The sequence below is a fragment of the Oryzias latipes genome, chromosome 21 (genome assembly GCF_002234675.1).
Source record: "Oryzias latipes chromosome 21, ASM223467v1".
Classification (NCBI taxonomy): Eukaryota; Metazoa; Chordata; class Actinopteri; order Beloniformes; family Adrianichthyidae; genus Oryzias; species Oryzias latipes.
Window position 1 is genome coordinate 23040006 of NC_019879.2, and position 22848 is coordinate 23062853.

At 40.1% G+C, this 22848-nt stretch overlaps 1 protein-coding gene across 2 annotated transcripts in view; it reads right to left on the minus strand.

The window, feature by feature from the left end:
- Window positions 1–22848, minus strand: part of LOC101165518 (FERM, ARHGEF and pleckstrin domain-containing protein 1) — a 55482-nt gene that overhangs the window by 13212 nt on the left and 19422 nt on the right. For both annotated transcript variants that reach the window (XM_023950626.1, XM_023950627.1), the window contains exons 3-15: window positions 12476–12580; window positions 12343–12385; window positions 11404–11482; window positions 10947–11044; window positions 10443–10557; window positions 9440–9587; window positions 9254–9349; window positions 9003–9166; window positions 8824–8892; window positions 8673–8748; window positions 7322–7535; window positions 3263–3450; window positions 1524–1613 (exon numbers count right to left, since the gene is read on the minus strand). In XM_023950626.1, the coding sequence (XP_023806394.1) occupies window positions 1524–1613; window positions 3263–3450; window positions 7322–7535; window positions 8673–8748; window positions 8824–8892; window positions 9003–9166; window positions 9254–9349; window positions 9440–9587; window positions 10443–10557; window positions 10947–11044; window positions 11404–11482; window positions 12343–12385; window positions 12476–12580 (1485 nt within the window). The remainder of the gene's footprint in view (window positions 1–1523; window positions 1614–3262; window positions 3451–7321; window positions 7536–8672; window positions 8749–8823; window positions 8893–9002; window positions 9167–9253; window positions 9350–9439; window positions 9588–10442; window positions 10558–10946; window positions 11045–11403; window positions 11483–12342; window positions 12386–12475; window positions 12581–22848) is intronic.

Consider the following 22848-nt stretch of genomic DNA (forward strand, 5'->3'; position numbering starts at 1 on the left):
GGTAGCAGAAGTAAACGGTGGCCAACAAATAAAAATATAAAAAAAATTAAAAATTTAAATAATAATAAATAACAAGCATACAAAAAACCAGCAACCAAATTTGACCCTCCTGGGTTCTCCAGGGCTAAACAGCCACAATGCCTTCCTTCTCTATGCCAGGGCTGGCTAACCCTGGTCCTCAAGAGCCTCAATCCTGCCTGTTTTCCAGTCCTCCATGACCAGCTTGTGGCTGACTCAAGTGATTCCACATCCTGATTGACAGAACACACTTGATTTAGGTTGTCAGCATCAGGCAGTCCAGGGAGGGCTGGAAACCAGGCAGGGTTGAGGTTTTCGAAGACCAGGGTTGGCCAGCCCTGCCCTTTGCTATTGAATCTTAGCTTTTATAGAGTTCTGGAGTCTTTTTAAACCACAGTAGTGATGGTATTAAAAACTTAAACTTGAAGAAATCCCTAATTAAATCAACTATTAAATTTATTCCATATTTGCTACTTGTTGTTTTATATCTCGACTATTGTGCAGCAGCACAACTGAAGTAAAAGTAACAATTAGGCCTGTTCAAAACATATTACTAAGGTAAAGTATTAATAGTGGGGGAAAACAATGCATTTCCTGTATAATCCTGCAAAGGAGGCGGTGTTTTCAAATGGAGAGGTCAGTTGTTTTGTAGCCTCTGGCACAGTTTAGTTTCAGCTTCTTCTGATCTCAATCGCTGGGAAAATTTTTTTTTTTTTTACAAAAAGCCTTTGAAGATTTGGGGAATATAAAGCTTTAATATGATGTAAACTTAGAGCTTATGAAACAAAGAATTGAAGTTGAGTTGAGCTAAAAAAGAAAAAATAATATGGACAAGATGGGGAAAAAGTGTAAGGAAGAGTAAAAAGAAAAGAGCTCCAGCTGTTGCTCAGATGACTTCACCCTGAACAGCAGCGGCACCGGCCCACCAGCAGAAAGAGGGGAACGCATGCCACACATACTGCAGGAGATCTAAACCAAATATTTATGAACAGGTTGTAAGGTTTCTCTACACCCAGCAGAAGGAGAAGAGCTGCAGCTTTTGTAGCAGCTGTGAAAAGAGAGACACCCTCCTCCTCCTCGTGAAATAAAGGAGTCCACGTTTAATATCCTGCTTTCTTTCTGCTGTGTTTACTTTGAGGTATCCTTAAATGAAATGCATTTCACTCGCTTGATCTCCACCAATGAAATCTCAAAGAGAAGAATGAATCAAGGAGTCTCAAGCGGAGGGACCATGAGGCCAAATCCATTTCTCTCTTTAAACACTAACAGTTCAGTATTCTGAGCATTGAGTGAGATGGGTAAATGCATTTTAGAGCTTTTAGAGGAAGGAAATAAGAGAAAAAAAAACACATCTGCCAAAGAATTCATGTGTCACAGCCCATCTCTGTTCTGGCAGCCGCTTTTGCAATGGAGCAGCTAACTGGAAAAATCAATGATTTTCCCAAAGAGAACAAGTGCAGAGCGAACCAGACAGCAGCGCCGCATGTTAAACATGCGCGTCTTACCACAGTCACCACCTCCAGGTCCTTCAGGTAAGTTCGCTCAGTGGTCAGCAGCTCCTTAGCCATGAAGTAAGCTCGGTCTGTGGGAAACCTCTGGAAAACCAGACAAAAAACAGCAGCTGCTGAGAAAAATCAATGTGACAAATATAATATGTCACAGCTGTTTCTTTTTTTCCCCTCTCTACTATAAAATATTTTTTCGGATTTATTTATATCTATATATCTATCTATATATAGATATATAGATAGATATAGATAGATACACAAACACACACACAGAGGCTTTTTGGCTTTGAAGAAAAATGCCAAAGTGTTTTGGATTATTTGTTTTAGTCAAGTTGTCCTTTATGTTTAGATTTTTTACATGTCACAGAAGTGAGTAAATGATGCACATAAAACAAATATTCTTATTCTCACCCTTCGTTATGGAATAATATTCTTAGAGAACTGCGACGGACATCAAAAAAGTTTCAGTCTTCAGAGTCAGGTTTTTTTAGGGCCTTTACTTCCTTTAGCTTTACCACCATCAATTACTTAATTCTTCTATTATATTTTGGTGTATAATTAAAATTCCTAATTAAATGTTTTTGTTGAAGTGCAACGTCATTCTTTGTCGTTTTCAGAATCACACAAAACATGTCTTCACAAAAAAGTAAAAAAATCTAGAAAAAAATATGTTTTTTCCTTTGTTTTAAGTGGAAAAATTTCCCAAATTCCTAGAATTTGTCTTGGTGAGTTTTCTTGAATTTGTTTCAGGTAACTAAGTTTTGTCATTCCTGTTTAGATTTAGCAAAAAGGTTAAGATACTGTCAGAATAAATTTAAAATACATATTCATTTTCTTTTGCTGCACAATAGGGTTTAGATGTGGTTCATAAGCAAATTAGGTCATAAAATGTAAGTAAAACAAACTAAAAGGAGATAAAAAATGAAGATGTGCAAGAATTATGACAAAAAAGCTCATGCTTGAGTTTCTTGCATTTTTAATTCATGTAAATCTGTCTGCATTTTATTTTGAAAGGCTTTTTTATGTGCTGCTGTCAAAAGTAAAAGTAGTTTAAATTGTTGAATATAAAAATATACTACTATTACTCAATCATTCCAAATATATATTTTTTTCTTTTTTTTAAATAAGTTAATGGCAGCAAAAACCTAAAGTTTATTTTTCTATCCAGTAAAGTTGGACTTTTAGGACCTTGCTGGGTTTTGAAGGTTGCAGACTCATTCTAGATCATTATCATCTTAAAGTAAGTCTATATTTATATATTTAAACAGTACAAAAGGTGTGTCCAAAATTTTGGTGTTTACTGTACATAAACATATATATATATATATATATAGATATCTGTTTACTTTTAAACTTCTTTCTTGGTGTTGTTAAGTCCATTTGTACTGTTAGAAGTAAAAAAAAAAAACTTTTCAGTTTCATTAAATCAAGAAAGTTTGTTCCTAGAAACCATCCACATATACAACTTCTGCTTTCAAAAGTTATGTAAATAAAGATGTTTAAAATAAGATGGTTTCAAGATCAAATGAATCAAAAAGTTGTTATATCTTGATGAAAAGTAACTACTGAGTTCGCTTTGTCTTTTTTCAAGTGTAAAGATATTTAAACTAGAAACAAAAACCTGGTGAGATTTTATCTTTTTGCAGCACACCTGCTGTTGATCTATTTGAGTTTTAAAATTCAGATCAATGCTTTTAGAATAAAAATCTTCCTAAAAATGACCCCAGTTCACAAACCTTTCTGCGAACCTCGTCTTCATCGTCGGTCCGAACACTGCAGGCATCGTTGAGCAGCGGGCTGGTGAGGGGGGACGGCTGACGGCCATTGGGACTATGACTGCCCAAATCCAGAGACCTTTGACCATTCACCATCCCATGGGGGAGTCCAGCAGAAGCATGAAGGGGAGGGCTGTTGGAAACCAGGCCTGCATGGAGTCGCACAGCAGCAACAAAGAGAAAGGACAAAGTCAGTGAGTGAGAAAATGAAAATAAGAAGAACTATATCTAACACAGAAATCTATATGAACTGTAGTTTCTAGTGGAAGTAATTCTAATTTTAGGATTCTAATCTAGAAAAGTCCAAAATTGGAGTCTAATTTCAATTTTTTCAATTAGATTTCATAATCTAGCACAACACAAGGTCAAAGTTTGTTTCAAAAAAACAAAGCTTTTGTGGATTACAGTCTACAACCCACGTTTTAGAGGGGAGGGACTACCAGAGCGGTGTGAAAACTCAGCCATGACTCACAGCCCCAGCAGCCTTTGCACCACATCAGTCAGAGCAAGCTGAGGCACATTCTACAGGACAAACAGGAACGGGCTACTGCTTGATGCATCTTCACTACACAGCGCTCACAAGCTTACTTACTACTTTGTGTCTGAAACTCGTCTCTCCACAGTCTTCTAGGATTTTGGTACAAATAAAACCAGGATTACAAGAACCCATCCCACAACAACATTTAATCGAAACACTACAAATGGGAAAATGAAATCCCCTCCGATCTTCAAACACATCTATGAAACCTAACGACTGGTTTTGCATTTGTCTTTTGGGACGACCATTACAAAACAAGAAATATTCAACAACAGAATGACGGCTGAAGTCCGGAAAAAGCCACTTTAACTGTTTCGGATTAGGAGAATCTAACTTTATTTCCTTTTTAACTCCATTATGATGAACATACAAGTGAACATGGATTATGGGAAAAGCAGCTTAAAAAAAGGCAGAACTGAAACAACAAGAGAGGAAAAACACACAAAAAAGACGAGTTCATGCAGAAAACTTTATATTGTATAAAAATAATTGAATGAATTTGTTTTTTATAAACTGCATCAGATTTAACATCTGATTCTGGTTGTGCGGAAAAAGTCCCAACAAATGGATTCTAATCAATTTCCTTTTCAGAGCAATCTACAAAAATATTGTATTTATATACAATTTATAAATTAAGTTGATTATAATTAAGAGTCTAATCTAACAACACGACCTCAAACATTACAGCAAAAACACAGAACAGGAGCACCCTATGGAAAGTACAGTACATAAAGAGGAAGTGCAAACATTCATCACTGTCCTGGTTCAGCAAAGGGCTCGCTGAAGGACACCAGGGGCTGAGGACAAAACTGATGCAGTCACCTGAAACTCAGAGGAGTTTCTCTGAACTAAATGCAGCAAATGTGGACAAACTTTCCAGCTTTTCAGAGAGGTTTCACGATGCTGCAGTGATCCAGTCACTAAGATGAACTTTAAACTCCGTCCTGCTAACATGAATCCTTTACTTTTCAATGAGAAGAAAACAAAGCGATGAAACGACTGAAATAAACAGAAACTAAAACAGAAAGTAGATAAAAAACAGAGGAAGAATTTTAAAAACGGAATAAATGGATAAAATAAATTAAAATGAAAAACCGTAATAATGCAAAGAAAATACAAAGGAGAGATGTATGATGGACATAGCTAGAGACACACTAAACTGCACATTGAGAAAGATAGATAGAAATAAAGACTTAAAAAGCAAAAATAAAGGCTGAGGGAAAAAAAGATAAACAATAAAAAACACGGAAATTCAGAAATATAGCTGGGAATTAGAATTATAATAGAGGAAAATTGTAGCAGAAATACATATTAAAATAAGTCAGGCAGAAAATAAATAAACATTAATAAAAATAGAAATATGACCTACAGAAATTTCAAAATCTTAAGAGCAAAAAAAAACTGGACAAAGATAAAGAGACAGACACTCCTAGATAACCACAAGTTTGTCTTCTGATGTCAGTAAAATGTCCAGAAGCTGTTATCTGCATTTGACAAGTTATTAGGTAAACCTCACACCCACACAGATCCTGAATCCTGTTTTCCCAGGAATCTGTCATCCACACCCACATTTTTTCCTAGGGTGGAATAATTAACAGTTATCTGGACCACTGCAGCAAAATGAAGCCACAGACTGAAAATCGCGTCCTCGGCCACCAAAGTGCGGGAAGTTTCCATGCAGTCACAGCTGGAAGGGAAACACAGACTGAGAATAGCTCCCACTCAAAGCTCAGAGTGAATGGAGGCGACAGAAAAGTGGGATTAAAATAAACGGTGATTTAAATGAAACACTAAAAACACAAAGAAACGAAAAAAGGTACAAGAAAATGATATTTACATGTATTTTGTAAAGACGCCACAGCTGACAAATGGCTTTAAAAATACCAACTAACAACTACGGACACCTCCGACCACATTGTAATGCCAGTTTTTCCTTACGGCACACTGACCAAATATTTCCCATCACCAGGAAGTTTTTCTTTTAAGAACATTTAAAGAACAATCTGTCAGTATTTTGTTATTTAGGGGAATTGGAATATGAGCCTGAACATCACAGCATTACTCTTCAATCACATGCAGAGAGCGAGAAGTAGTCCAGCTACTGTTTCGGCTCATACTGCAAGTCAGTCCCTTTGTCGTATTTCCTAAAATATTCTATGCTCGTTTACTTTTTATAAGTCTTACATAAATGGGAGGTAAAACAGAAACAGTAGCTTAAGTTCAGCAAAGAAAAAAGGATGCAAAAACAGTCTGTTAGGACTTATAAGGCATCTGAGTTGGAATAGATTATTGAAGACCCCCCCTCTTTACTACATTTTAACCTTTCCCCGGTTTTTACTGGAACACAAATGTTACGTAGAATTACGTCCTGTAAGGCACGTATGTATGTTTGGAACAGTACAAACTTTGAAAACTGAGGTTTATTTTGAAAAAAAAAGACCCTATGCCAAATATTTCCTTGGAATGAAAGATGTCAACCTTTTTTAAAAGAGCTTTGGCAGCAGCCTGAACAGCTCCTGCTGCTGGTCACAGGCTGAATCCTTTATTCTCTCTTCTCGTATCCTAACAGCTGAAAATTTGCCCAACATCTTCATCACTGAAGGTATGGCTACCATCTTCGTCTGCCTCTTCATCCAGCTGCAGACTTCCAAGGGATAACTTGTTTCTGGGGATTGGGGAGTTTCGTTCTACAGGGTTACTGAAGGTCACCGGGCTGCTGCAGCCGCCCCTGTTCTCCACTTCCGACTCACTGGACTCTGAACCACTGGTGTTCGATCCCTCATTCATCTGAACCGCACCCACATGGGTGACTCCACCCTGTCCCAGTCCTTTCTGCCCCACACCGGCTCGGGATCGGCCCGGCGTCGAGAGGCCGTTGGCTCTCATGCGGCGCTCGAGCGCAGCCATGCGCTCAGCGCGGGACACGACGGGACGCGATAAGTTCAGCGAAGGTGCATCCTGCATCCCGGCGTGCCGCTGCGCTTTTAGTAGCTTGTGTGGGCGGGCTGTTTGGCCTAATAGGGGGGATGCCCTTCCATCATTAAAGAAGGGGGGAGTGTAACCATTATTCTCAGAGTGAGACACTGATTTACTCGGCGGATTGGTGAAGACGCTCCTCATACTTATCATGTTTGGTACTGGGGTGGGACTGTTGCTTTGCCACTCTCTGTTGAGGCTGATGGCTTCCCCTGTGGGGCTTAGAGCTTGACTTGGGTCAATTTTCTTGCGTGAGCGCTTAGGAGTCTGGTTTAGCTCATGGCTCATGTTGAGTGCCTCCCTAGAGGAGGACAGAGACTCCCTACAATGCATTTTGCTCAAAACCTGCTCTAATTCAGACCCAAAGCCAGAGCAGCGGAGCAGGGCCTGCTCCTTACTACCATGTTTTGTTCTGCCTGCCTGGCTCCTGCCTGTTTTATATTCATTATCTACACCAATGAAGTCAAAGTTGGAGATGCTGTCTCTCACAGCCTGAGATGCTGGACCTGTGCTTGGATGTTCCTGGTGAGTTCGCCTCGTTGAGCCCCTCGTCTCCTCTTTCCTGGATGTGGAGTCCTTCCCGTCGTCGTGGTCGTTTCTCTGATGGGCGGGGCTTATTCTGGCTGTGCGTGAAGCTGCTGGGTCTTCTGCGCTAACCAGCACAGATTCCTTCCAGTGCCGCCGTGGAGGAGAGCTGAGTCTGTCGTTGAAATCACCGCTCTGACCGCAGGAGGAAGATAGAAACGGTGAGAATCACCAGATGCAGAAAAAGAAAATACAGTCAAAAATACATGCATCTAGACATGGATGCAAGGGTGCACTACTTAAACAAAAACGTGTTCTGACTGAGATGAAAGCCTCTTAAAGTCCCACTCCAGTCATCTTTTGATCTATTATAAAACCCCTCCCAATGGTCTTTTAATTATGGTTATGCCATTTTTAGGCAAAATCCAAATACCTGTCTTGTTTTCTAGCTCATGGTTTCTGCAAAGCAACAGTACTTCATTTGAAATTTGCTTCCAAGTTGTGGGCAGGACTGTTGGCATAGAGTAACCCCGCCCCCCTTTTCCTGCTGAAATCACTAGTGTAGTAGCCACTGTCCACTTCATTTGGAAAAGTGTGAAAGCTCACGCAAACCATAGGAACTCTGACAGGCCTCAAAAAGTAGGTGTTGGTTCGCTTGCAAGTGGACTCAGAGGCGGTTTTCTGCAGTGTGAACTTAATAGACCATCGCATAAATCAGAGAGAGAAAATGGAAGGAGCTTCTTTTTATAGTTTTTTTTTTGGCTGCTCCCTTTTGGGGAGCCAATCATCCACCTCCGTCAAATCCATTCCCCTGCGTCCCCCTCATTACATCCATGATCCAGATGTAATCAGAGGCTTTCTCTTGGCGTCCTTCCAGGTAGCTCCAAACTCTGCCTCTTTTACCAACAAAATCCCTGTTCTTCTTCTAAAAAGTGTCCAAACCATCTCAATCTGTTTCCCAGATTTATCTCCCAAACATCTAACCTTAACTTTGTTCTCTGATGGATGGATTCATTCATGATCCTATCTTCAGCTATGCTACAACCAGCTGCTTTAACAGCATGATATTAACAGAACAGCACTCTTAGAAGTGCATTGTGAAAGCAGATCAAAATAAATGTGACAAGTTGTGACATTCTTTAGTCATTCCATTCTTTAGGCATCCTAAGTGCATTTAATTTAATGCAATTAAAGCAAGATTTTGCCCCCACTGCACATTCCAGTGCATGATCTGATTTCATCAAGGACCATAGCTGCTGTATTTCCAAACACTTCTGGGTATTTTTCCTAAAACGCTTTCAGAAAAGTAAATAAAGAGCAGAACAGACTCACTTCTGTTGGCACTTGATGGTGTTGCGGTGAAGGCAATGGTGACAGGTGACTGTTGTGTTGGACCCGACTGTGCTTCCTGTCAGACAGGAAGTTAAAGGTCAGAGCTGCACAGTGTTCTCTCTCTAAAAAAACATGTCTTCAGAGAGCTCACCTTTCAAACGGAATCTTCTTAAACTCAGACTCTTTCACATAATCAATCACCTGCTTCTGTGTGCGACCGCTGCAGGGTTGAGTACAAAAGAGGCAATAATGAGCTACTCTGAAAGCAGACTGGGAGAGTTAGTGCATGCAGCTCCACTCCAAAACAACGTTATCACACAAGAGGCCAACCTGAATCTAAAGTAGGATCCCCGTGTGAAGAGAACAGGCTTCGGTTTAGGTTTGGGCTCCTCAAAGAGACGGAAAAAGGCGTGATGTTCAACACAGATCTTCCAGAAGACCTTGCAGCAGTCCCTGCTGGCCATCAAAAACTCCAGTGTGTCCTGATAAGAACTCTATGGGCGGAAGTACAATAAAGCACAGCTTACAACAGAGAAGGATTTTCTGCTGCAAGAATCAGGAGCAAAAAATGTTTTACTCACATTTAAATCTGGCTTCAGCTTGATAAGGAAACGTTTTCGCTTGAAACTCAGTTTCCGAATTTTAGACCAGTTGAAGGCATTAATCCGCGTGTGCCGCTAAGGTGGGGACAGATGTTGTTAACCTTGGCATGACTTTACAGACAGCTGACCAGAGCATCACATTAGTCTGTTTGCAGCGTGACTAACCTGGAAGACCAGGACACCCGTGTGGGCCACAGCCAAACTTAACTTCGTGCGGTCCCGATCCTTGGCAGGGTGGAGCCGAATCCCATACATGTCCAGCTTACGAGCCACTTCTAACATCTGATAATCTGATTCTGCTGGTGTTTGACCTCTACAAAAACAAATACATAATCAATTTGAAGAAAAAACAAATACATAATCAATTTGAAGAAAAAACATTTATTATTCCATGTCGATTAATGCCATTTTTACCACTAAAATCTGTTCAAATGTTTCAAAAAGGAGCATAAAAGAGTAGATCAAAAGAGTCCTAATTAGACATTAACAGTTTTGGAATTTCATGCACCCTTCAGCAATCAATTAATCTCAAAAAAATAATTTTTTGTTATCAAGCAGCTCATTTCTAAGGTCAAAGATGGATCCCGGTGTTAAACTGGAAGCAGCAGGAGGAGACGGTGGAGGGGCAGTAGATGTAAACGAACTTTCCTAATTCTCATCAGCGGTTAAGCCTTCCCGCTTCCTGTGTGTGGTGCTTAATGAGAGATTTAACTCAACGTGGCACCCAGCTATACACTGGACTCACAGATAGCAGTCAAATCTAAGCAACCTCTTTTGATGCTACAGCAGTTCCCCGCTGAGAGTCCATGACACGCTGTAATTCAGAGGTTGGACAAGTGCAGCCAAAGCTGTGGCTCCAATAACTCATGGACTAATTAGGAGAAGTATGATGGATGATGGGAGGCTATCTGGAGGGTTTCCAACTCCAAACAACATTTAAAAAAAAGATTTAAGGGAAAGCATTGAGCAAAAACAGCAAGTTCAATATTACCAAGCAAACTGTCAGTCTGCATTTTGAAAAATTGCTAATCCAGGAGCTTGTTATTTGATGTACAAGTAAGATTGGAAAATTAATTTTTTGGGCCTAAATCGTTGTTCACCAGATTAAGAAAAAGGTCGTCTCTATTACAGGGAAAGCATCTGCAGCTCAGGCTGAACCTGCACTCACATGTGTTTGGAGTGAAACTCCATGATCTTGTCGATCAGAGGCATCTGATCGGGGATGTAGTTGTTGTTGAGGAGATGTGAGCGGCATTGGCTCTCCTCGAAGTCTCCAATCTCCGCTTAAGGGTGGTGAGAGAGGACAAAAAGATGAACTCCAAACACGAGGAAACAAAGAAAACCATCAAGACAACTTCAATAACTCCCCCTTGATCATTACTAATCATTAAGAATTTTGAAATTATAGGTATTAAAAAAGCAACGTTTTCTTGGAATAGTACAACAATGTATGGTTGCAGTGGAAGAAGATTATGTACAGGGCTCCGACTGAAAGGTTTCCATAGCAACGCCACGCTAATCAATTCACAACGGCGCACAGTGTGTTGTATGACAATGTTTAATGATAAGTTCTGCTTGGGGAAGGAAAGCAGTCATGCATTTTTAAAAAGGAGAGTTATCAAGTCTGTGGAAGCTCCGGAGCTCCACGAGGAACCGGCTGAGCGAGCCTTACACTGGATGATGTGGGAGATCATCAGCGCTGCGCTGCTCTCGTTGCAGGTCAGACGGCCGCAGCAGAGATCCTGCTTGATCTGCAGGGCGAACAGGTACCTGACCACAAGGTAAACAAACAGAATTCAGATTTCTAGACGTGGCGGCTGTTTATTTGTAATTCATCATAAAATCCACAAACATCAAGCTGAATATAAAACTCCGGTGTGAAAAGTTTTGTTTGTGGCTGGAACAAAGTTTTCATGCTACCTAATAAAATCGATTTTGTATTGGTATGATGTAAACAGGATTTACTTTGTTGTTTTGTTTTCTTACTATAAAATTATAATTTACTTTCCTAAAAAAAGCTCTAGAGTAGAGAGAAGCTTATCTGATAAACATGCTTCATTTCTCTCTCCACAACTGCTTTAAACTGCACACAGATGAATGTAAATGCAATAATCTAGAGAGCATCTCACCTCGTCAGCTCCTCCAGCAGCTGGGCGTGGTCGGGAGGAAAAAACTTCACGCTGAACTTCAGGATTGCATGTTTCGGTCCTGTGTTTACAGAATTAGATAAAGTGATCACAAAAGACGTATTTTGAACTTTGCATTTAGCTTTTTTCAAGTTCAGTGCTTCTTAACCCTTTATATTCAACAGCATCTCCCTTATAGAATTGTATTTCTTTGCCAAATGCCTTTAACCAGCTCATGCAGCTTTATTTATATAGAATCTCCCAAACAGAGGCGGTTTGAAATGATAAAAAAAACTTGCACATCTAGAAAAAAGGGTTTAACAGCTATGTTTTTTAAAATTATTATCATGTTTTATAGGAAAAAAATTAGATAGCTTTTGGTATGTTTGCAAGTTTGCTTGAGAAATTAATTTCTAGCCCTCTTTTTAAGGGCTACAGGCACGAATACAGCTCAGAGACAGAATCAGAATTCACCTTTGACGAAGATCCACTCTGATCATCTTTTGATCCATTTTAAAGTTGTTCCCGGTGGTTTTTAAAAAAATATTATGTCGTTTTTTAGCCCAAAAAAACCTGTATATCATTTTGTAGAACATAGTTTCTGCAGAGCGGCAGGACTTCATTTGTTAGTTGTGAGCAGGACTGTTGGTGTGTAGATACCCCTTCCCCCTTCCCCTCCCAGTTACTCCAAGCTTGGAGCAGGGAACATTTTGGCCTGCCTAACTTATTTTGACGTCACAAATAAGCTCTTTTTCAAATTGAATTTTTATGTCTGCTCCTGATTCACAACATTTTGAGTAAAAAATGCTCAGGAATGTAATTTTGAGCTCAATTTTCTTCTGACCCCTCCCAAGAGCACCAAAAAGACAGTTTTCGTCAAAATGGGCCTTTAAAGTTCCGTTGCACTTAAAAAAAAAAAAAGATACATTTAGAAACACTTACGTCTGAGTTGCTTGTAAATAGGTTTGATGTGGTCTAACCAAACCTGTCAAGAACAAATAAAACATGTGTTAGGTTGCAGGTTCCACAGTTAGGATAGGCTAAAAGAGGATTCATGTTACTCAAAATTACACACTATCATCTTTTGATGGTTCTGATACTCCAAGCCGAAGTAGTCCCCCTCGATGAGGTTCATGTGGGAGCACACCAGGTCAAACAGGACCTTCCCCGAAGCTTTTTGCTGTGAACAGAAGAAAGGGAAAAAAAACCACACCATTAAAGCTCAGTGCAATTGTGAACCGTTCCAAATCAGTCCCGGCATTCCACTGAAATGCCTCTCTGGTATTTTCTATGCTTATCTACAACCAAAAAAAAAAAGTACAGGAAAACCCAATGTGCTTTGACACAAAAGGCAGTCAGGCTCAAAACAGCCCCGCTTTGTAGACCTGTCAAGCCCCATGCAGGAAAATGAGGCCCAAATAAATGATCGCGTTCTCTGAAATTCCACTGCCAGTCTTCCAGCCAGGAGTTCAAAGCCACTAACAGGCTCCCATTTCTGCTGCTGTAGCTGGAGGGGCTGGACCTCGTTTTTGATCTGCGGGCTGTGAGGTTTACAGTGTCAGAAAGGGGTGAAGAGTCAGCCTGACCACCTCTGTCTCACTCGCAGAACACAGAACTATTTTCAGGGATGACTTCACTGCCCACCTATGTGACAAACGACTAGAAAATGCTTTGAAACAGTGAACATTTTCAGAGAGGTCAGATTAATGTCGGAGATTTCCAAGAAAAGACTACCTAAGATAGACAGAACTCCATCAGGCACAGAAAAAAAATAAAAAAAATCCTGCCTGACTGCTTCCTCGTGACTGCTGTGCTCCACTGCACAGCATAATACAATCACAGAACGAGTGTTTGCAGTCGGCGCTCCCGTCAGCTCAGCTGTGTCTGCTTCATGGAAGCAGCTTGTCCTTCACGTTCTGCAAAAGGACAAGTAAGGAAGCTGCTTGTAATGCCTCCTTGGGTTTGCCCGCCCTTAAATTGGTTCAACGTTTCACGGGATGAGACACTGCACGGGTTCCCATCAGCCCTGAAGGAAAACACCAGCTTAGAGAAAAGGATTTCACCCCCCCCCCCCAAACAAATTCCAAATCTTCCCGAAACAAGCCAGCCCACCACTCCACCCTGCCCGTCTTTCCCTACCAGTAGCTTTTTGCCTCACTTTAAGTTGTTTTGCTTCACTGCAGAGGGGAACCCACAGCTGGGGATCAGCTCTTTCCATGTGGCTACAGAGCTGCTGATGGAAACCACAAGAAGGCTGGAGTGGGAAAAAAACCTTCTCAAACACAATTCGATTCCTTAATGAGTGTCAAACCAGCAAGCAAATCCGCATTTCTACACCAAATTCACGTTTTCTCTACAAGAATAGGGTATGCATCAACTCCAGAGAGACAAACAAAGCCTGAGAAGGAAGATGATCACAAGCCAGGCAGAGATGAGTGATGCATGGATGAACGAAGCAGGCCGGCGCTTGATTAAATGCAGCTTTGGCACAGTGGTGACACAACAAGCAAAGCATCAGTGCGGAGGCAGTAAAGAGAGACAGCTGTCACCGTCCTGGACCTTAAAAGTCAGCTTCATTCTGGAGTCACGATTAAACGCATGCACAAATTCACTGCTGGCTTTTTGCTGCACCGAAACCAGTCTTTACAAGAGGAAAAGCATGGTAAGAAGGTGCTGTTGACATTTTTAGACTAAGAATACTTATTTTGAAGCAGTTCATTTCTAATATACTGTAAAAAAAAATAGCATCATAGGGACTTTTATTAAAATATTGTGCCCAAAAAGAGATTTTCCAAATTACTCATTTTAGACAGAAAGATTAAAGCCTTGACAATAGTTTGTGTTATGTTTATGTGTAAGTTATGACAGTTGCTTTTCAGGTGCTGCACAGATTAGAGAAGAACGAATGTTGACAAAATCATGTTTCTCTTTCTGTACAACATGCCATCAGGATCGTCCAACACCAGAGTATTGTATTTGTTTTTTTAGCCGTACACTCAGTCACTCCATGCTTTCACTCTTGTAAGATTTACTTGTGGGTGATAATTTAGACCCTTTAGCATGTAAACCACGTTGTTAAATTTGTTTATTAAACATAACAGATGCTTTCCTAAACTGGCACTTTCCCTTTTCATCACATAATCAAGAAAATTTCAAAATAAAAGCTTATTTAATTATTAATTTGGTCCATATGTGCACATGGTGAAACTAAATTAATTTGCTATCATTTCCTATCCATCTATCCATCCATCCATGGAAAAAATGGTTAGGCATGGGCAGTAATAAAATATAACCAAAATATAATTAACCCCTTAAAGGCAATATTTATTCATCAAAGAAATTAATCTTTTTTTGAGTACTTTATTTACATTTTTTTTAGCTAAGACACTTCTTGCAGTTCATTGTCAATGAAACAATTTCCCTTTTTTTTAAATAAACCACTTCTTTTCTGTTTTTAAACATTTTGTTTGACTTGTTGAAAATACGTTTTAAATGGAAAATTTAAATTTTTAGATCAAATCACGTTAAATGGTAACATTTTGAATCAAAATCAAACAGAGTCCGTGTTTTGACGGTGACACCTAGCCCTATAATTTATTAATCAATTGAATCCTTGCTAAAGTAGGCAAACTAAGGGAACCTATCACAGAGTCTCACAGAGAATCTCAGCTGCTCATGTGATGCAGCCTCTGCAGAAAGGTTACACTCGAGGAAACGTGGTGCTCCCCAGCTGACATTTCTATCATCCTCTGCAAGGCCAAGAAAATGTCAGTGTTCACCATTTTTACGAGCTCCTTCTGACGCGCCCACAGCTCGTTTTCATAGGGCCAGTTCATTCCAGAGTGAGATGACACATCCTGAATCAGCAGTCACAGGTCAGGTGTGCAGGAAAAGCCTGTCTGCCCCAGTTAGGCTTAAAACACGGGCTCTACCAGCGCTTCCACGTCTACGAGCGCCGGGGTCGCCACGGTGACCTCCACATGCAGACAGGAGAAGGCTGACTAAAGATGACAGCTATGTCTGCGTACATGTCTGCTGGGGTTTAAGCTTTATGATAGACAAATAACCCCCTGACCCCCACCTATTGTGCATAGGGTCCTAAAAAGACAAAAAACAACAAAAAAAAACAACGTAAATCTTTGTAAAGGTCAGCTGTAAATTAGCTGTCACTATTGCTCCCCTGCAGGGGTTGTTGGTACGCCCCACTTCATTTACAACAAGCAGTCCCAGGCAGGGCTCACTTTACTGCTGGGGTATGGGGGGTTGGGGTTGAGTGCCATGTATGGCAAACAGACTGCCAGGCTCTCTGGACCCTCAGGCTCCAGATAACAAGGGAATGATAGCTGGCTGAATCACAGTTACAGCAGAGGGGCTGACACTGGCATTTAGAGAAAAGTCACCACAAAAGAAGCCTCTCCTGGTTACATTTGGGTTTTTTTTCTTTTGCATCTGCACCCAGGCGGTTGTGGTGGCACCCACCGCTTCACTTGCACATTGAAGGATAATGAAGCCGTCCCATCCTGGCAGGGGGTGTTCAGATTTGATTTGGTCATACAGAATTGTGTCATTACCAAAGAGAAAAAGGACAAGGGACAGAAATCTTATCTAGGAATTTTGCGGCAGAAAAAGTAAAAAATTAAAGTGACAAGCAGAATTCTACGTATAGCCCCCAGGCGCTACCCTTCGCCACCCCCTTTGGACCCGCTCTCACTGGCTGAGCTACATGCCCCTCCCTCTCCCCCTGCCACCCTGGTCTGAAATATATATGACAAATGTATGAAAAACATTTTTTTTCCTAAATCCAGCTTTTCTGTTTCATCTCTATAGCAACCATTTTATGTTTAGATTGTCTGGGGGTGACGAACAGGTCCATGTCACTGGATCAGCAACAGTACACTTTTTGATGTCCTTGGTAACAGAGGTTTTATGTTCATCATTCCCACATTCCTGATATGTTCATATCAAATGTCCAATAGTTTTGATCAGTCTGAGCCAAAGATTGATCTGTTATAATTTCACAATATCACGGTAGAATATGTCAGAGCAACAGGAGAACTCTCCTTTTGTGAGCTCACAACCCTAACACTGTTCAAAATCTACAAACATTAAAACTAACATCTCTTTCCCAAGTAGCTTCCCAACGATGTTTGAGGAATTAGAAGGTGGCAGATCAAAATGAATAAAAAACGAGTTTAAATTTGTAGCTGGTCCGAAAGGTAATTTTTTGGGGGAGAAAATTCAAAATGGAGGCCCTTTTCCCGACATCAAAGGTCAACAAAACTCTGGCTGTGGTTGCAGACTTAAGCTGGCAGCATGTGTGTGAAATTTTGCCCAAACTATTATTTCCCCACAATATTCGGCAAAAAGTGTGAAAATTGCCAAATTTCACACTTGGCCAGAACATGGCCATCCCATTATAATTTCTTAACTGGGTATCCCAAAACACGTGTTTTGATTTTGTTAGTAGATTTAAAAAAACCTTTTTGAGCCTTTGAGATTTTTGGCCCACTGATTTTATCTCCCGCTGTGATTTCATTTAAAAAAAAAAAAATTATTAAGGGGGGTCATTCACAGGTCATTCACAATGTAAAAAAAATAATTTTTACCACGTACTAGGTATGTGCACACTTTAGTGCGTTCTTGATTATGCAGCGGGAGTCTAATTTTTGCTCAAAGGCGCATTATGAAAAAAAGAATCGTGAAAACAATATGGTTGAAATAAACCTTAAGCTTGAGGAAAACCCCAGTAGCTTGGATGCACTTGAATATTCCTGAGTACACTGAGCTGCTTTTGATACTTTCCTAATCCAGATGTTCGTCATAACGCTGCAGTTTTAAACGCATGCCCCACCTCTACATACAGTGTGTTTGCCCGTGGTGTGCAGGCAGTTCTCTGCAGGGAAACATAGGACAGTGGGGTCAGTGGCAGCTAAAGCTAATCGAGATTCAGGTCATGTGCTGCAGAGGTTTCCAGGATGAATCGGCAGCAGCGGGAAGATGACAGAGACAAAAGGACGAAGGTAAAGCCACAGGTAATCGTCTGGACTTAAATACAGATGTGTGGCAGTTCACAGCCAAGGGCGCACACTCTGAGACTACGGGTTTCGTTTCGGATAAAAGAAGCGGTCAGGTGAGGGAACATGCAAGGATAGTTTGCATGATTTCAGCACAAACTGCTCCTGCTTTCTACACCTTTGTAGTTATAGCCTCTAAATTCCTTTAACTGAAAAAATACTGAAGAAAAAAAGTGTTGATTGTGCTGCCACAGCTGTCAGAGGCATTCTGTCACAGAAGGGCTGCCTCAAGGCTTGAGAGGACAACCATGAAAATACTGTCCCCTGGTTATGGAGCCTTCAAATTCTCCGCCTCCTCCTCTTCCTCCCCGTTTCTTAGCTTGCCTGGCCTCCTAGGAGCTGTGGCTGCAGGAAACATTGATTTTGAATAAAGAATAATTAAGTGTCCTGTTGTGCTGCTGAATATGTAAAGGCGCCGAGCTGTGTTCATTTGCGCAAAGGCCTCCCACTGTTAGTCAGAGAACCATAAATCAGAGAATGGATCCAACAGTTGTGGGTGTAAATCTTTGGAGGAGGAAGGTAAAAGAGCAACAGGGATGAAAACCAAGCTGCATCCGCATAGATTTACCCCCAAAACGCAAACATGCTGGACAAATTAAAAGAACTGCGGTGCTTTAACTGATGCAACACCAATTCCACCACGCCTCATATCACTGCCAAGCGCCATTCAAATAACTAAAGCAGGTGGGAGGGTAAAGCAGCGTGAATGACTACAATTAGTAAATTCCTTCTTTCTCCAGGGCTGTCATTTTTCCCCCCTTCAATTCTGGATTATCGTGTTTTGTTTTGGTTATTTTTGGATTTTCACCATTTCCAGTCACTCAAGATGGAAAAAACAGGAATCAAATATCAGGGGACAAAATGTCTTAAAAAGTTGACACCCCCTCATGACACATTTATATTGTATGATAAAAAAAAAGGAAGGCAAATATCAAATACAAAGATTTACATTTTAGTAGGTTTAAAAAAAACATGAATCGCAGTACCTTAATTAATTGGTATGAAACATAACAATGACATTCTATCAACATATTATGACTTGTTTTTGGTAAACCCTAAATAGAACTAATTTTACTTGGGGGGAAAAAGTAAATTCTGTTTTTGGCTTTTAGGATGCGTTTACTAAAAACAAGCCATTCTGTCTCACTTAGATGCAACCATTTGGGTCTTCTATCAAGCAGATTAAGGACAAATATAATTGGTACAATTTCTACAGTGAAAAGCAAAAACTAAAAACTCTACAGAGATCCACCATGTGTCACTTCACCAGCTTTATTGTTCTGTGTTTGTTCAAGGTCATTATCAACCATCAATGTACTGAGACAAAACGAGGTCTCAATCAATAGGTTAATTGAGAAACTAACAAAGTGGAAAAGGGAGAGACGAGGTCAGGCTGGGAGTCTCAAAAAAAAAAAGAAAGAAGTCTAAGAAGCACTTCTATGACGCTGCACGACTTATTTGAGAACATCAGATACTGCAAAATCAGCTGCACCAGCCATAAAGTATGTTTTAATCAACATATAACTGAATATGATTGATTTGTATCCTTTCTAAAATGTATTTAGCATATTTGACTTTCATACCTATTTATAAATGTATATGCTCATGTTTTTATTTACACGTTTCTTTTTCAGGTGTGTGTTTTGAGTGGGCAGCACCATCTTTTATCCAAATCTGCATTTATTGAGTCAGACAGACCTGCAGCAGCCAGACAAAACCAGACAAATACAGCCTGATAGTTGCAGAAAAAAAAAAAAAACAACAACTAATGTTGAAACTCAAACATTAATACATTTCCCAAATGTTTATTGCAATATTTGTGTTAACATATAACTAAATATTATTATTGAAAAATAAGCAAAAATGGAAAAATTGTGAAATGATAGTCAACTGAATGCTTCAACAGGAAGGACATATTTTTTAATAATACATATTTTTTGTAAATCAGCTCAAAAACGTCATGGTGTTTCTATCATTTCATTTATTTTCAATAAATCAGTTGAAAAAACATCCAAAATCCCACCAGTTCTTTGAGGGGCTGTATTACAAAACTATTGAGCAAGTTCTTCTAAAACTGAAGGATGTATAGACAATATGATGTCTGATTAGCTTGCTTGTGAAATAACATACATTTGGAGCTTGCCAGATCAATCTTGCCCTTCAGGGCGGATGTGAGAATCTCACATGAATCAACAAAGATGCTTGTTTGCTTTTTCATATCCTATTTCAAATGTTATGCACATCTCTGCATTGCTTCATCTGGTTTGTAACTGACATTTCTGAAAGACCAAACCTGCACAGGCCACTTAGGAAAACCAAAGAGAAAAACAAAATCAAATTATTTTGAGATAACCTCAGCAGGATCACCACCTATTGATTTAGCAATCAGTAGTTTTGGTGGAAACCCGCCAGATGAGCCATGTCTGCTCCACCAAAACAATAATATCAATAAGTCATTGGATACTACACAGATGACACAGGTTTTTGTTGAAATATTGTGATTTTCAGTGCATTAAATCCTTCAGAGCGAGTGTTCAAACCTGGCAGCAGAGACACTGATCTGCATAATCACTGCCATTCTTACTTTTACGCATCGCTTTGGTTGAAGAGATCAAGAGAAAGCAGGAAAAAAAACATCAAGGATTTAGTGCACAATGTCATTAAAACATTGTACCTTTAAGCCTCGTTAAGAACACAGTTAATCTGCAGCTGTTGGCGCGCCGAAATTAATTCCAAACTCATTAATAGTTTAAAGTCATTCCATTGCAAAGAAGGCAACAGCCGAAAGCTGGGGAATTTTAAAGAGGAAGAAGCGGAAATCCGGTGTTTCCTGTAGTAAGGTTCTGGTTCTGGTTCTAATTTGGACAATATATTTCTAATTCTATTAGATCTGTTCATGTAAGTTTTTTTTAGCAAATCCTGTCAACAAATGCAAAAACAAAGATCACAATGACTAAAAAAGCAACACAAAATATACAAACACATCTTGGAATATTTTGGAAATTTAAAAAAATGTCCAGAAACCAAAATGTAAAAAAAAATAAAAATCCAGAAATCAAAGGAAACGTTAAAAATAAAACAAAATAAGGAACCAGTATTATGGGTCATCACTGAGATGATGACGTTTGAGTTTTGAAATATTGGGAAAGCAACAGTTGATTAAGCAATCACTAAACTTTCCAGTGGCTGAGCTCAGAGGCTTAAAGAAACATCTATTACGACAAAAAACATGCAGTGTTTAGCCAAAATCAAGAAACCTATGTCGGTCTCTAGGTTAGTCTCTGCAAAGCAGCAGGAGTTCATTAGGAGTTGTGGGCGGGACTGTTGGCGCAAAGAAAGCCCACCCCTCGTTTGTGTTTACATGCTCTCCCGCTGATGACGAGCGGGAGAGCATTTGATGACGAGCAGTATTGGAGCAATCTAGCCGTACAGTTTTGAGCTCCGATAAGCAAAACTAACGCATGCATGGATCCATTTGTCTACAAGTGAATGCATCAGGATCAGGGTCTGTGGACGTAGTTTTAGAAAAGCTGGACAAAAAAAAAATATATTTTATAAATGTAGATAGGCTTGATCTCAGAGAGCTGTCGTTCTTGCTTTTGAACTAACCCTTGCACCTGTAGCTTTGCATTGGCCAAGCACACCTGATCCAGGATAATCAGCAGCAGGTAGGGCAGGACGATCTGGAGAAAAACCAACAGGACACTGACCCTAAAGGTCTGGAGTTGGACATCTTGGAGCTGGAAGACTTGCTGCTCCGTATTTTCTGCTGCTTAACCCTAAATCGGGCATGATGCAGACTTAATACAGCTCCTGACATCACACAGAGTTTTACCAACATCAGGGAACCAGCTGCACCCTGCAGCGTGCCATCCACACTCCTGTGATCAGAGAGACTTCAGTAAGGAAGACCAAACTGTGGGAGGTTTTCCAAGAGCAGGCAGGTTTTTTGTGTTTTTGCTGCTGCGCAGGTGCATGCTCCTTCCTTGGACCATAATCTCCCACAGTAATAAATAATGACAGCTGCACATGCTGCTTTACCAGTGACGCCAATCAATGGGCCTTCTTGAGATTAGCCTTAAACTGCTTAGGCCTTAGTGCAGCAAATCCAGAGGCCCTCTGTCCTCTGATGTAGTCATCATGACTGTTGCGATGTAAAAACTCACTGCTGGTGGTGCTGGAGGAAAGAACGTTAAGATTTCTTCAGGGACGTATGGTAGCAAATTTGAACTATTATGTGGAGGCTTATTCAAAAGCATGGGGAATATTTTCTAATGTTTTCACAGCAGAGGATTTTGCTTTTTGGACTGTGCTGAAATGAAAACCCTAAAACTCAGTAAGACAACATCAAAGTCGTTTTAGGGATTTTGTAAAAAGAATTCCCAAAACGTTACGTTCTGCAGAAATTATTTGCAGATATATCTTCATTGAGAAGGTCTTTGCACACAATTTCAGCCAGTTTTAAGGCAGCACGAAGCCACCTTTGCATGGTGAGAGCCTTAACACCACCCCACCTTAGGAGCTTTGACAGATGTCCTTAGGTAAAGTCTCACATTTGATGTTGTCGGTGGAGAGATTCTGGGTCAAACACGAGCCAGATAAAAAATGCAGGAGCAAATACAGCCTCAGGGTGTAGCCTTAGACAGCTGCCATTGTGTGCCTGCATGACTCCAATTTCTTCTGGAATTTAGACCAAATACAACAGAAAGTCCATTCCTCTTTAGCGCCAAAGAAAAAGACAAGCAACTGTGTTGTTTCTCTAATCTGGTCAAGCAAAAACAATCTAAGGTCAGAAAAAAATCATTATAAGATTTAATAGCTCTCCTTTTTTCCACACTAAATGAAGGCGTTTGAATAATTCTGTGTACAAAATGTTCCTCATCCAGAAGCATGACTTCCATTTATTTTTCCTGAAAGAATCATTTTAATGCTGTTACCATAATCAGGATGTTTGCAAGTTAAAGAGGGTGAAGCAGGCGTAATGAGCATGCCCCAATTCAATATAGCGTGACTTGAAGTGACTAGCGCTCCGTCTTTATACGCACTCAGAGCTGGTTCTGGAAATGGACACACTGGGTTCAAGCACTCTAAATGCTCTCCAGTGTTGTCAGAGAGAGAAGGGGCCACTCTGACTAATTTAGCAATTCATAAACAATGGATGAGAGGCTAGCATGAGTGTTTCTGAGAAGACTTAAAACGTCTCCAAGTGCCTAAAATCCCACTCTTGTGAACATCTGTTGGCAGGACTGGGTTCCCAAAAGTATTGGAATTTGATATTCAGAAATAAGTCCAAAATTCTTATCCCTTTGGTTTTGATTTTCTTAAAATAAGCTAAACAATCTGACAATACCAAGAATTCTTATTTTAAGAAAAA